Raw genomic sequence first — 16,163 nt, 5'->3', positions numbered from 1 at the left:
GCTGGTAGGGTAATCACCCAGCTAGCATTTTCATATGTATAAAAAAGGTAAAAATCAGCATTACGTACAGACATACATGCTAAATAAATCGTATTTCATGCGCAAAATTGGCATATCCGTACTATTTCAAAGGCGATATAAGTGATTACGAATAATTTTGAGCGTTACGACTATATAAGTATTTATATACGACAATATCCGATTAAGCGCGAGTCGCTCCGTACTACTCTACGATTTTGTGCTGAAAATCGTATGTATGTCAGTCATTATCATTATATACGACAAAAAATCAACTTGATCCCACTTTATCCAGCTTTAGTTACGATTTCGAGTTTGTTAGGAGATATTTACGATAGTTTTCGTACATTGATATACGAGTTGGTGCTAGCTGGGCAACCTATTTTGGACCCTTTCTGTAGTTGTACATAATTTGGACACTTACAGCAAAATCAAATCAAGTCTCCAAATTATGTACAGCTGCAGATGGGGTTCAAAACAGGTTGGTGATAAGTAATAATAGATTTGTCATCCTACAATTACGTCATTTTTCCAGACCAAAACGTTTTTCTGAAAGGTCGGGTGTCCCATCTTTTGTTTATACCCTAGGCACGCTAGTGTAATTCTAACGGGTGGCAACTAAAATTTTAATATTTTTTTGAAATGATGATTTCACAATTGATGAAGGGACGGTAAGGGAAAGTAATGAAGAAGGGTTTTTTTTTCGGGAATGAAGGGGAAGGGTGGAAAGGAAGGAAAAGTGGAAAGAAAAACCCTGGCAGGTGTTGTGGGTTCAAATCCGGTTATAATCTCTGATTACAGCTTGGTTCGACCCATGCAAGTGTCCAAATCATCAATTGTAGAATCATCGTTTCAAAAAAATATTAATATATGCCTGACCGCATTTCAAGGTCATGACTAAAGTCACGAGTTTAGTCAACTAAAATTTTGGAATTTTTTTCTCAAGCTGTCAAAAAAAGACAAAGATACATGAAGAAGATCTGATTTACCGAAATTAAAGATACATTATCCATTGTTGAAAAAAGATTAGTGTACATTTGAAAACGGTCCATAATCGGTAGTTCGGCGAAGCTTTCGTTTGACGTTGAAACAGGAGCGTTGTACGGCCATCATGTCAACTTTGCGAATGCCTCTCTTGACTCTACCAATCAACTGTTTGCAATTCGTGGCACTCCAGTTATTTTTGTACACCAAGGAACTCAAAATCCTGAAGAAATCTTCGAATGGGTGCCAAGAGAGGTTTTTCGGGTCGTGATTTTTGGGTAAAAATGGAATCGAATGGGTGTTCAGGAACGATTGTGTATTTTTGGCGTAATGCGATGATGCTCTATCCGGCCAAAACATATATTGTCCATCTGCATGTTTTTGTAGAAACGGGACCAAAATTTTCTTCAAATATTCGTCTGGTGCATCTTAATTGATAGCCAAACTAGAGGGCTTGTTGTTGAAGAAAAGAGAAAGAGAACGATGTCCTTTTGCGTCCATAATTTTGACTGGTCTTTTACTACCTTGCTTCCGAATAGTTGTTGGGCATCTTAGGATATCGTAAACAGTCGAAGCCGCAACATATTTGCTTTTTAAATGTTGTACCGTATACTTTTTGCCGAGATTTCTGTTGCAGTTCATAGAAATGTACAACGCGCTTCCGAAATGCTTCTTGTTTCGACGCCATTTTTAGCAAAACAGGGCAAGCATAAACAAAACAAAAAATATTAACAAAAAAAGGAGAGAGAGAGCTAACACATACATACTCTTATTTCTCTCTGAGCTTGTTTGTTGTTGAGCATAAGGGCCGCGAAAAAATTCCAAAATTTTAGTTGCCACCCGTTAAAAGTTGTCTCGCACACGATCATCGGGAGCGCCGCTATCGCCAACATGATGTGCCCCATTCCCAATGATCTAAGCTATAACATGGCCACACGTGAAATATCTTGGTAGTTCTACCCTCAGTCTTAATAGACCCCATTCTGCATCTATGCAAGATGGGGATGTAACAAACAAAAACAAAACACATCAATATTCCTGGCTGCTGCGGACTAAGTTGAAAGGAAGCAGACCTTCATTTTCCACATTACGCACATAGCGGTTGATACGTGGACGATAACCCACACCACTAGTGTGGCACGAGCAAAAAGATACAAAAGCCACTTAATTCACGTTCCAAAAGGGTTGATACGAACGATTCCTGATTCACGCATGTGACCTATTTAGAGAAAATGTTTCCCCCTGGTGCATTGTTTCTGTGGGGGTTCTTACTAAACATTTAAAAAAAGTTTGTTTGCACTTAACGAGAAAATGCATGTTACAGTTTACAATATTAATGAGATTTTATTCCTTTTCATTTAGTTTTTCCGTCGCACTGGTGATAGCGGCAGTGGCCGGTCCCCAGTGGTTACTGACGGAGGAGAAAATCCCAAACGGAAACTACAACGGAACGATGAACTACAATCAGAAGGACGAGGGAGTCTACCTGACGAAATACACCAAATCATCGCTCTGGAAGCTGTGCAGTAAAATCGGTAAGTTCCCCTCCTCAGTTTTTCCCCGGTCGGTGTTACGCGTTAACATTGTGGCATTTAAACAAACGTAAAACGAGGCAGAGTAGCCAATTCAATAAAGAGAACCGATAATGAGAAAAGGAAATTACCGCTGGCGGATGCGACGTAATGTTTCACACCATTGACAAGGTTTTCCGCCGCTAGTTGGTGTCACCCGTGGAAAAAGAGAAACCGTTTCAATCGAGGTGAAAAAAAGAGTTTATCCTCAATTGATCTACCACTCACTCACATCCGATATAAATCAGATCTAAAAATCTTTACAGTTATTTTATTTTCAGTTTTTTCCACAACTCGTTTCCACATTAGCACTCACTACTTTTACTTACACCCATCACAGGAAGCAGCCTACTGGCGGGGCCGGCAGTTTCCGAGTTCCACTGCGCCACGATCGACTACTTCCCCCTGGAGGACTACAATCCGGATCCGCACGACTCGACGAACGCTATTCCATGTGAGTATTCCAGCCGATGCCAGCAGAAGAACACCACCGTCGATAAGTGAAATAGAATTAAGCGACCCACTTTTCCCACGGCGGAAACATCCTCTCCGGCTATCTTATCGTGGTGGTCTTCGAATCAATTTCCACTTTATTCGACCGTTTGTTGTATCAAATTGGCCTATAGAGCGGTTTACCAGTTACTGATATCCTGCTCCCTGGGCAGCAAACAGGTTGTAATACAGTTATTAAAGTCCTTCTGATTGGTCAGAGTCAATTTTCCCATCGTGCTAGCAGCAGCAACTGGCTTTGATGTTTATGCGATGTGATTGTCCTTGCTGTATGTCACTTTATTCTCAGGGTTTTTTCGTGAGCTAATGTATACTTTGCTGCCCTACACACGAAACGACCGATATCGTATGGCAACGAACAACGGTGCCGGAAGGATTAAAGGGTCTTTTCTGCATCGAAAGCGGAAAGAAAACCGAGAGCGGGGGCGCCTAACCGGTCGTCGGTGGTGGTGCATTTGCTGTGATAACAAACAGGGAAAGCGAAAATTGATCCTATTATAAGTGAGGCATGCATTTTGGGTCATTAGGATACACACACGCTGCTCGTTGTGGTGCTGTTGAACCTTCTCGGCCACATAATTGCATGCATAAAATACACAACTCGTCGGGTCAGTGTGAAGGCGAGAAAGGGCCATCGTATCGCTTACTAAATACGGAAGAGCGTATCTACTCCTGCTAATGAATATAGGTTATTCTAGGATTTTGCTACTCCACATAGATAGATTTTCCGCACCGGTGGTGTTTCATAGTGCGATTTTTTTTCTAATAATATTTTTTATCTCATAGGAAAACCAACATATTCGATTCGACACTTTTTTTATCTCAGTTTATTTTAAATTCCAGACACGGTAACCCACTCATCGCCGTTTTTTCTCACCTCCAACCTGGTGCTGGTGATCAGCTACGTACTGTTCCTGATGGCCATGTGCTCGTCGAGGCGCAAAATCTGTTACTTCGTGTCCGGAGTGCTATTTATAATTTCAGGTAACTGATTTACAGTAACGTAGTTTGCAGCCGGAGGCTGGTCTGGTAAAATGTTTAGGGCTTGTTTTTTTTTTGACCCAACACATGGCTAATGCCATAAGTCTATAATCGAAATTGCTAAATATTAACTTATGAAAAAAGCATCCCTCGAACAAGTAAAAAGCCACACTATAGCAAGTACGGAGCTATTCCCAATCAAAATCAAATTTAAAATGACTGTCCATCGTATCCGTTCAGCTTTAGACACTTTTTGAATACTGGGTTTGTCCGTCGATTATCTCGGTTGACTCAGTTGAGGCCAACATGTATCTTTAGATGCATTTTTTGTGGACTTATCACTGCGATCAGTACTTAGATCTGTTGTGATATCGCCGGGGTTTTTACTGTATTCTGCACTGCATTTCTTTTAGCTATAATCGCGTGAGCGATTCGCTATTGAATTTTATGCGTGCATTGCGTTCCCGTTGACCGTTGATTTAAAGCTAGCTCTACAATGCCAACTCGTTTCGCTAGTCCAGTGCTCGGGTGTAGCCATGATACGAGCCAAATCAGATCTCTCTGTGAAAGCTGCGTGCCGCTTCGACTTCTGCAATATACACTGCCTCAGCTATCATATCCTTATAACCTTTTCTACCGGAATACATTTGATTCCACAACATGCTTGAGGCATCAGAACTAAACCAGGTGCCTCCTAAAGTCGTTAAATAAAAACTCAACCATTAATCCCCTCCATCATCCCTCGAAACAGTCCGCGAAGTCCGCGCGGGTCACTTCGAAAGGCAGTATACCCCTAGACCGCAGTTTGGCAATAACTGCTCTAGCCAGCACTAGCTGCATTTACAGCTGTCCCTGGCGAGGGTTGGCCCCTAACATCTGACCAGTACTCTCTCACTATAAGAGTGACATTTTTGTACTGTGAAGATAATCCAACGGGATGAAGGTAAAATTCAACATGAAGGAAGGGCAATTGAGATTCGAACCCACGAGTATACGTTCGTCAAGGCAGACTTTGTAACCTTGCGGCGACGGAGCTCTACACGTATTTACCCTTAACCATCTTTACCTGTAATATTTTCTGCTTCACGGTACTGTCTGGTGTACTGTTAGCCACTACCACAGATAATCGCCTCAATTCTGCATTCCGATCGGGCTTGTTCCGATCAGAAACGTCCTGATCGACGTGTGTTATAGCATATGACGTATTCCGATCGAAGCGCAATTTCTGATCGGATCCGGCTCCGATCGGTATGTAGAATAGAGGTGAATATACATGTCATCGGCAAAGCAGACGAATTGGTCTAAATTTTTTAACGACAAGGTCAGTATGGCACCCAGTATCTCCTTCGCCTTCCCTTCTTCTGCATACCAGCATATTGATATGCTTTCAAGAAAACATAACAAGAAAAACAAAATTGGTTTAATTAAGATAAGATTTTGTAACTCGAAGCACTAAATATTCCAATCTATAGTTTCTATCACTGTTTGGGTCATGAAATACACTAATAACTGAGATTTGTATACAATTAAAATTCACCACTAAATTTTCACTTTTCCCCGGCGATTTTTGTATAATTTTTTTCGATCTGTCCACTAAACGGATCACTCTCGAAAGTTAATTTGAGGCGTATAACACTTTGATTTACCGCCCGAGCAGTTATTTAAGGAAATATTGTATTGATTTGGTCTAAAGTGTTCACTTAAACTTTCACTTAATTGATACGAAAAACTTCAATTCGTTTCGATTCCACTCGCGAATCCACGGTAGTTGGTTGTTGACGCGTAACCTAGCAACGAGCATGGATATGCAGTGACACCAACCTATATGATTCAGTATGACATTAGGCCGTATGAATAAAACAGTTTACTTTGCTTTTCCCGTTTCAATCGTATGGCAGTATTTGCTCTAACTCTTTTATTCATACGGCTTATTGACTAGATATTTTTGCCATCAAATTAACGATCTTTTAGTGTCGAAAGTATGCCTCTCTCTCTTTCTGAAAGTACGTGTCAATACATAAACAGCAACAGGACGACAGCCTATCGTAAAAGTTCTGTAATCAATTGAAAATGCCTAGAACAATGTCAAACTATAACGAAACTTTGGGTGCACTTCCTGATGATTATTTAGGTTTAGCAAAATTATTTACATAGGTCATTTAAACGAGTTTTATTTATTTTTTTAAACGTGCATCAAAGAGGAACCGACAGAAGAGGGGCGAGAAACGTGAATATGAATGTATGTTCCGCCATAACTCCGGAACGTCTGGACGGTTCTTCGTCAAATGTAGTTTGTTAAACAAATGTTTTTGACATAAAAGAATCAACGCAGAAGGGTTGACAAAAGTGGGAGACGGTCTACTCTTACAAGGGGGGAAGAAGGTTCAAATGGTCTAAGGGGTCCGTTTCTCTTGCATTTGGAAATGCCATTGTGCAAATGGCTGGACTTCTGAAAGGAGGAATACGGTAGTCATTAACAAGAGGAAGGTTCCAAAACGTACAAAAGGGGATCGACTTATAGGGATTACCGAGAGGAAGACCGATTTACAAGTGGCTGGGAGGGAAACTGACAAAGTGAGTAGACACATCCAAATGAAGAACAGTAACAGATGTACAAGTGACTAAGAGACAAAGGGCCCCAAGTAAGATCGGGCAATCAGTTAGTAATTTAATTTTCCTGTCCAATCACAAATTCAATTTCAAGTCCAATTTCAATATCAAATTCCCAGTCTAATTTCAAGTTCAGTTTAAAAGTCCGATTTTGGTCTGATATCATATTCAAGTAAGTAAGTATGGAACAATAATACTTTACCAGCCGAGAGCCGGAGTGGCTCTGGCCGTATCAAGAATTCCTCTCCATTGTAATCGGTCCAAGGCTACTCGTCGCCAATTCGTTGCGCGTCTCGACACACGCAAGTCGGCTTCAACCTGGTGCCGGTGGGGTTCTTGAAGAGAACGGATTTCACTGCATAGTTGTCCGGCATCCTTGCGGCATGGCCGGCCTACCGTAGTCTTCCAATTTTCGTCAGATGTATGATGAGAATCCCTTCAAGCAGTGCCTGCAACTCGTGGTTCATACGCCTAGGCCACTCTCCGCTATTAGTTTCGCAACACCGCAACACCTTTCGTTCAAATACGGCAAGTGCAAGTAGACTACCGGTCTGATTAGCGTTTTGTACATCGTCAGCTTTGTGCGGTGGCGTGTGCTTCTTGATCGAAGCACAGTCATCGACAAATAGGCTCGATTTTCTTCTTGAATGCGTCGTTGAATCTCCTTACCCGCATTATTGTTGGCGGTGCCCAAAGATCCTAAATATACGAATTCATCAACCACTTTCAGTTCATCACCGTCAATACTAACTGTCCGTGGGAGACAAACGTTGCTTTCTCTGGAGCCTCATACTACCATATATTTGGTTTTCGACGCATTGATTTGTAATCCTATCCTCCTAGCCTCCGTTTTTAATCTGGCGTAGATTGCCTCCGCCGTCCCAAGGTTTCCAGTAATGATGTCGAGGTCGTCTGCGAAGGCTTGGAGTTGGCTACTCTTACTGAAGATCGTTTAATTCAACAGTTTAAAATATCTGTACTGGTATCTGAAGACTGCAATCTGAGTATCTGAAATTTTACGGGATTGAGGATAGTTCCGATGATAAACTTCCAGTTTCCAGTAGTGATGGTGGTGAGAGCTCGCAGTTTGAACCGACCTGTAAGCAGTTTCCAGAAATGACATCTCCGGCATCATGGGTGCACAACCCGATATCTTGAACAGCAGGTGCAGGGGATCAACAATGACAGGAAGTATGCTCTGTTGAAGTAATAGATTATGAGAAATGAGAAGTCCAGTAATAGATTATGAGATATTTCCATTCCGGGAGAACCGGACCGAAAAGGAATGTAATAATGTCGATAACAAACATTAGATGAGTAATTTCTTCAAATTTTCTGCGTTTGGATTTAAATAAAATGTATCATTCATTTGAATTGTATTAAAACTTTTCTTTGAATTTATACGATTTGATATTTGATCTCTTCCTAGCCTTTGGTCACATAAAGGGGATTGGTACAACTCAATTTTATTCGAGGCGGAAAAACACTTGTTAAGCAGTTATATCGCCTCTGAACGCCTTGTTTCCAGCTTTGCGCAAATTGGTTATTTAAAAACGTGCAAAAGCCTCTATTAAGCTACATTACAGCTTCAAACCAGCTATTAGCAAGCCCGAAGCTTGACTTAGATAGATCAGATAGCCACAGGTTGAATAAATTCAGCTAAAAAACGTTTGATCACCCTGGAATTGTTACTTGGGTAGCTGCTTTAAAAGCTGCAATGGAGCTTAATAGAAGCTTTTGCGTGTTTTTAAATAACCAATTTGCGCAATGTTGTCAATTCTATTTTTAGGACGAGAAATAGTTTTGCAATGCTTTTTCAGTCGCTTAATCAACGTCTTATCAACCTTTATGCAGCCAAAAAATGATCTATTTTTAAATTTAAAAAAGAATAGAACGCGTCATATTTATTTTGTTATAGCGTGTTATCTATGTTTCAAATTTTGAATAACCTGAATTCATATATGCAAGCTAATTAAAATTGCATGTCGTCATCTTTCGGGAATTGATCCGCCATCTTCTGATCCATAAGCACTCATCGTATGATCCGCCCCATCTGCATCTGCAGAACAGACAGTGAAAATATCTTTACACTTCAAGCAGTATATGTCGATAACTGACATATTTTTGCTGCCAGTCGAATTGCGAAACTCTATGATCTGACAGTATGTGTGCTGTGAACCGAATGAAAGCTTGGTATTAGTTTGTAAAGCCACTTTAACACCCTTAAGCTGCTTTAAAGAAGTTTGAAAACTGTGAGCCTAATGAAAGCGTCTACTGGTTTATAAAGCCACTTTAACACCTTTAAGATACCGTAAAACGGTTATATGTTTATGGCTGTTTAGAAGCGGATTGCTTAGCAGAAAAATCCGCTATTAAGCTTGTTTATCAGCTTTGGAGGAAAGCGGGCTTGGAAAAACTTAAAGTAGCTTAAACATCGCTTGGTCAAATACCATTTGAGTGCTTACTTTATGCTGCTAGGATCGCCTTAAGGCTGCCAAATGGCTACCATTCGAAGCATGTATTGTTTTGCGCCTTAAAAATGCATCTGTATTGGCAGAGCACGCTTTCGCCACGTAATCAGTGCTTTCAGTGCTGTTATAATTTCCTCTAACTTGTAATTCAATTTATCGATCTGCTATGTATCAATAAACGCTCAGCAAAACATAATTGCTAATGGAAAATAAATTTAACTGATCATATCGATCATTACGTGTTCATAAAAGCGACCAATGTATAATTTGGAATTAGTTCATAGATATTTGGTTGCGCACATATTTCGTTGAACTAGCGATTTCCGAAAAAGCAGCAACACAGTATCAAACTTTCGTCACATCAATGAGCTTTTAAAGAAAACAAGACAAAACGCAAACGAAGAAAACAAACAAAACGCAAACGCAGGAATCAAAAACGCAATCCGATGCAAGCGGATTAATTAAACATCCTAGTGATCCTACGCATTATTCAGTTGCTGCTGTTAATTTTGATTGAATCGGAATGCCTTGATAAAGAAAACAAACCCTTTTTCGGGATGTTTGTAGTCAGTGCGGTTGGCTGCGGATCAGCTGTTTATGTTTGCAAGCTCCGCTATTTGACATATATTACCAATACTAATGCAATATTCAAATAAACGTTTAGGTTTTTAACGAACACATGAGATGTACAGTACAGTGTTTGTCGCACTAACACAATAACGTTAGCCACTTTCGGTTCCGCCTTAAACCAACTCGTAAACAGCAATTGCTCTTGTTTTTCGAAAACAGACACTGATGAAGCCTGCATGTCGTAGGCGAAAAACGTATCTGTCACGAATAAATATAAATAGCAGAATTTAATTGGATTCAATTTTCAATTTTAGAAGATGGCGGTTCAATTCCCAACAGATGACGACTTGCATTTTTAATTAGCTTGCATAGACGAATTCAAGTTATTCGAAATTTAAAATATAGCTTATGACGTCAAAGCAAAATAAATTTGACGCTTTCCATTTTTGAAATTTAAAATTAGATTATTTTTTGGCTGCATAAAGGTTGATTAGACGTTGGTTAAGCGACTGAAAAAGCATTGCAAAACTATTTCTCGTTCTAAAAATAGAATTGACAGTGTTGCGTAAGCAAACAAGAATGCGACGATTTTCAGGTTTCGTAACCCGACTTTATTGTAGTGTACTGTGAGACAGGGTTATAAAATCCCTTTGGGATGAAATCAAATCAATTGTACATTAGTTTTAAGTTTTAACTAGTTTTCGTGTAAATTTTAACAATATGCTTGTGTAAAGTATTTTTAACATAATAAATTTGTTTATCGTTACTCACGTTTAGTGCCTTTTTGTTGCAGCCATTATAATTAACCGTATGCGTTGTAGATTAGATTTAGATAGTTTTAATTTAGGTTAGTTTGTACCCAGTAAACCATTTGGTTTGTATATCTCGATTGCAACTGAGGTATACGAAATCATATCTGAACGAAAAAGTTATATTTCACGCCATATAAGAACATATATGTACCAAAGTGGAGGCGATATACGTGCGAAAATTTCGACAACTATTTGTAATTCTATTTTGCGCAGTTTTTATAACACGCAACTAAATACTCCTGAATATATGATACTAGCTGACCCGACAAACTTCGTATTGCCACAAATTAACCTGTGTTGTACATAAATCATGAATCTCGGATGATCTTTGTCACTATCTCGAGTTTTGCAAGCCCCCCAGTGGGCGGCGCTTCCGACGGCGGGTCACCGGCAACACTCGCGACCGGCTCGTCCTGAATGATCTAGTGTTACTATAGATAGTTTTTGTGGTCTTGTTATTGATTAATGTTTTATGGAAGAGTCTCGAATTTCTCGAGTTGGATTAGTTTTTGAGTTTCGCAAAAATTTCTGTTTTATTTGTATGAGAGTCCATATCCCCCTACCACAGGGGTGAGAGGTCTCTAACTATCATAAAATAAATTCAAGACTCAAAAATCTCCTACATGCTAAATTTGGTTCCATTTGCTTGATTAGTACTCAAATTATAACGAAATTTGTATTTTATTTGTATGGGAGCCCACCCTCTTAAAAGGGAAAGGGGTCGTAATACACCACAGAAAAAAAATTCTGCCATCTAAAACTCTCACATGCCAAATTTGGTTCCATTTGCTTGATTAGTTCTAAAGTTATGAGCAAATTTGTATTTCGTTTGAATGGGAGCCCCCCCCCCTCCTAAAAAGGTAAGAAGTCCTAATTCATAATGGGAAAAATGGTTGCCTCCAAAAACACCCACATGCCAAATATGGTTCCATTTGCTTGATTAGTTCTCGAATTATGACGAAATTTGTATTTCATTTGTGTAGAAGCCCCCCCTCTTGAAGTGTGGAAGGATCCTAATTCACCGTAGAAAATATTTTTGCCTCCAAAAACCTCCACATGCCGAATTTGGTTCTATTTGCTTGATTAGTTCTCGAGTTATGGGGAAATTTGTATTTCATTTGTATTGGAGGCCCCCCTCCTAATGTGGGAAGAGGTCCTAATTCATCACAGAAAAAATTCTTGCCTCCAAAAACACCTACACGCCAAATTTGGTTCCATTTGCTGGATTAGTTCTCGAGTTATGAGGAAATTTGTATTTCGTTTGTATAGGACCCCCCCTCCTAAAGTGGGGAGGGGTCCCAATTCATCATTGAAAAAAATTGTCTCCAAAAACACACATATGCCAAATTTGGTTCAATTCGCTTGATTAGTTCTCGAGTTATGAGGAAATTTGTATTTCGTTTGTATAGGAGCCCCCCCCCCCTCTTAAAGTTGGGAGTGGTCCCAATTCACCATAGAAAATATTCTTGCGCTCGAAAACTTTCACATGCCAAATTTGGTTCCATTTGCTTGATTAGTTCTCGAGTTATGAGGAAATTTGTATTTCGTTTGTATAGGAGCCCCCCCTCTTAAAGTGGGGAGGGGTTCTAATTCACTATAGAATATATTCATGTCCTAGAAAACTGGCACATGCCAAATTTGGTTCCATTTGCTTGATTAAATCTCGAGTTGTGAGGAAATTTGCATTTCCTTTGTATAGGAGCCCCTCTTCCTAAAGTGGGGAGGGGTTTCAATTCATCATAGAAAAAAATAATGTCTCCAAAAACACCCACATGCCAAATTTTGTTCCATTTGCTTGATTAGTTCTCGAGTTATGAGGTAATTTGTATTTCGTTTGTATAGGAGCCCCCCCTCTTAAAGTTGGGAGGGGTCCTAATTCACCATAGAAAATATTCTTGCCCTCGAAATTTTTCACATGCTAAATTTTGTTCCATTTGCTTGATTAGTTCTTCAGTTATGAGGAAATTTGTATTTCATGTGTATAGGATCCCCCCCTTCTAAAACGGGTAGGGGTCCCAATTCATCATAGAAAAAATTTTTGTCTCCAAAAACACTCACATGCCAAATTTGGTTCCATTTGCTTAATTACTTCTCGAGTTATGAGGAAAATTGTGTTTCTTTGGTACAGGAGCCCCCCCTCTTAAAGTGGGGAGGGGTCCTAATTTACTATAGAAAATATTATTGCCCTCGAAAACCTTCACATGCCAAATTTGGTTCCATTTGCGTGATTAGTTCTCGAGTTCTGAGGAAATTTGTATGGAAGCCCCCCCTTTTAAAGAGGAGAGGTGTTATAATTCCCCTTATAAAGAGGGGAGGGGTCTCAATTTACCATAGAATAAATTCTTGTCACCTAAAACACCCACATGCCAAATTTTGTTCTATTTGCTTGATTAGTTGTCGAGTTATGGAGAAATTTGTGTTTCATTTGTATCGGAGCCCCCCCTCTTAATGGGGGGAGGGGTTTCTAACCATCACTAAAACCTTTCCTGGCCCCAAAAAACCTCTACATGCATATTTTCATGCCGATTGGTTCAGTAGTTTTCGATTCTATAAGGAACATACGGACAGACAGACAGACAGACAGACAGACAGACAGACAGAAATCCTTATTTATAGGTATAGATTTATTTCGTCAACCGATGTAGACTAGTATAATGCATATACAGTTTCTTATATAGAAGTCTTATAATTAGATGGTGATTAAAAAGTGTTCTTATTCCTTTGTTTCGTTATCTACGCGTTATGATTACGTATCGAATTAAAGTGATGTTTAAGTCTATGCCGAGACATTGTAAAGTCAATGGTTTCGCAGTATTGATTGTACGCTGCCATCATACGATTTAGTGGACCGAATTTTGCATAATTAGTACGATAATGGCTTATGGCAAATAAATTTCGATTACGAAGTTGCCGGGTAGGTGTATAAAAGTTCAGTTTTGATAAAAGTGTTGCTGAGTCAATACGGTGCGAAACGATATCGTTTACAAATGAGACCATTGCATAAATACGACGCTCTTTTAATGATTGTATATTTATAAGCATGCAGCGTGCTTCGTATGATGGAAGAGGAAATGCTGTCCAACCTAATTTACGAAGAGCATATAAGAGAAATTGTTTTTGTACTGATTCTATTCTTTCTTCGTGCGTGATTGAAAAAGGAGACCATGCAATGCTGCAGTATTCCAGTATTGACCTCACATAAGCAATATATAGTGTTTTGATGGTGTATGGATCTGAAAAATTATAGCTAAAGCGTTTAATAAAACCTAGCATGTTGTTTGCTTTGTGTATTATTGTGTTATAATGGTCTATGAAAGTTAGTTTGGAGTCTAAGATAATTCCTAAATCCCTAACTTTTTCACATTTTTCTACTATTTGATTTCCTAATATGATTGATATTTCCGGTGTAATTCTTTTTCTGCTAAATGATATAAGGTTGCACTTTTTTACATTAAGTTCTAATAAGCTTTTTTTGCACCATATGTAGAATATGTGTGTTTCGTTCTGGAATACATTGATGTCTTCTTCATTTCTTATTTCCAAAAAGAGCTTCATATCGTCGGCATATATTAGCACTTTAAGTTCCTTGAGAATGAAGGAAATGTCGTTTACATACAAGATAAAAAGAAGAGGTCCCAAATGAGAGCCTTGAGGAACACCAGAAGTGACTTGAATTGGATTCGAGGTCTTTCCGTTAAATTTAATTATTTGTTGGCGATTAGTTAAATACGATTCAAGCCATTTCAGGAGCCCTGGCTCAATTCCAATTTTTTGCAATTTGAAAAGCAGCATTGGTATGTCAATGCGATCAAATGCCTTGCTAAAGTCCGTATAGAGTGCTTCTACATGGTTTCCATTATCCATTGCATTCAGTGAGTGGTCTATGACTTCCAGTAAATTTGTCGTAGTCGAACGTCCTTTGAAGAAACCGTGTTGCATTTCTGTAATTCTGTTTTTAATTTGAAGGAATAGTTTTTCATTGATAATAGCTTCAAAAAGTTTTGGAATGCAAGAGATAATGGCAATACCACGATAATTACGTACGTCAGATTTCCGGCCCGATTTAAAGATAGGCACCAGAAATGAGCTTTTCCATATTTTTGGAAAGATTCCGGATTTTAGTGATAAGTTAAAAAGCCAAAACAGAGGAGCAGTGAGCTCTATTGCAAGATTTTTTATGAATACTGGAGGGATTCCGTCAGGCCCAGGACCTTTTGAGGCATCCACATTTTTCAAAGCCTGCAAAATATCCTGAGCCTGAAGTTGGTTAACGCCAATATCCATTGAAGAATCCGGAAAAAATGCAAAATAGTCGCGATCGCGATCTTCTTCAGAAAATGTTGTATAGATTTCTTGAAAAAATTTTGCAAAAAGCTTACAAATATTTTCCGGGCTATCCCCAACATTTTCATCAAGATGCATTATGGATGGAAAATTGTCAGATTTTAGTTTAGTTTTCACGTAATTAAAGAAGTTTTTAGGACTGGACTTTATTTCAAGTTCAATTTTTGAATTGTACTCTTCAAACGCATTGCTGATTGCAAAATTTAGCTGGTTGCATACGTCCAAATATCTTGCTAAATTTTCAGTACTGGCATGTTTTTTATAATTTTTATGGGCCTTTTGTTTGCGATTTTTCAAGTTCTTAATCTTACTGTTATACCAGACTGGACTTTTTGTATTTTTGTGACGTCTTCTTTTCTTTAACGGTATGTTCTGTATCATTACTTCTAATAAAATTTTATAGAATGTGTCTACAGCAACTTCGAGATTTTCTTCATTCTTGAGAATAAGTTGCCAATTAACACAGTTTAATCTACGTCTAATGTTTTCATAGTTTGCCTTTTCGTATTCAAAAACTTCTTCGAACTCGCAATCGTTGGGTCTATGGTATTTGTGTATAAATAAAGAATATTCAATTGCTGTGTGAAACGCCTCATTTTTCCATAGTGGATTTAATGATTCAGTCACACAGAAGTCTTCATAAATGTTCGTAAGCAAAAAATCTAGATAGCAATTTTGTTGGTTTTTAATATGGTTAATTTGGTTCAGCCCCAAATTGGCAGTTTTGTCGAAAATAAACTGCAGTGTTTCATTCTCCCCAACGATTGGGAGTAAGATGCATTCATTTTCAGAGTCTGGAATGAAGTCAGCATGGCGTTGATTGAAGTCTCCATAAATGTGAACTTTAACCTCGGGAGGCAGTTGTGATAGAATGTGTTCGGCAATTTGGAAAAATGCTTCGTAAGTTGTTTTATGAGCTTGGTCTGGAGGAAAATACACCGAGGCGAATACATGTGTTTCTCCTGCTAAATATGATTTTACCCAGACATGCTCGAATTCTTTAAATTTTGTTGTCGTTATAATTTCGGAATTGAAATTAGACGACAAAGCTATGAGGACTCCGCCACCCGACTTCTTTTGAGACTCAAGAAAATTTCTGTCGTCTCTGAATACGTTAAAGGCACTTCCAAAAATTTCTTCACTTTTTACGCTTTCATTCCAGCTTGTCTCAGTTGCCAGAATAACAGAAAAGGATGAGCTATGTAAATTTTTATAAATTTCCTTCATTTTGGCTGGACTTTTCATGCGATTGAAATTTTGACAATAAATCAAAATTTCAGTCACATTCTGTT

General features: G+C 38.8%; 1 protein-coding gene across 1 annotated transcript in view; it reads left to right on the top strand.

Moving 5' to 3' along the window:
• Positions 1-16,163, top strand: part of LOC128739434 (uncharacterized) — a 32,570-nt gene that overhangs the window by 7,442 nt on the left and 8,965 nt on the right. Inside the window, exons 2-4 of the mRNA XM_053834921.1 lie at positions 2,365-2,537; positions 2,914-3,027; positions 3,927-4,067. Of these exons, the coding sequence (XP_053690896.1) occupies positions 2,365-2,537; positions 2,914-3,027; positions 3,927-4,067 (428 nt within the window). The remainder of the gene's footprint in view (positions 1-2,364; positions 2,538-2,913; positions 3,028-3,926; positions 4,068-16,163) is intronic.

Source organism: Sabethes cyaneus, chromosome 3 (genome assembly GCF_943734655.1).
Source record: "Sabethes cyaneus chromosome 3, idSabCyanKW18_F2, whole genome shotgun sequence".
Lineage (NCBI taxonomy): Eukaryota > Metazoa > Arthropoda > Insecta > Diptera > Culicidae > Sabethes > Sabethes cyaneus.
This window is presented reverse-complemented; position numbering and strand designations above follow the sequence as displayed.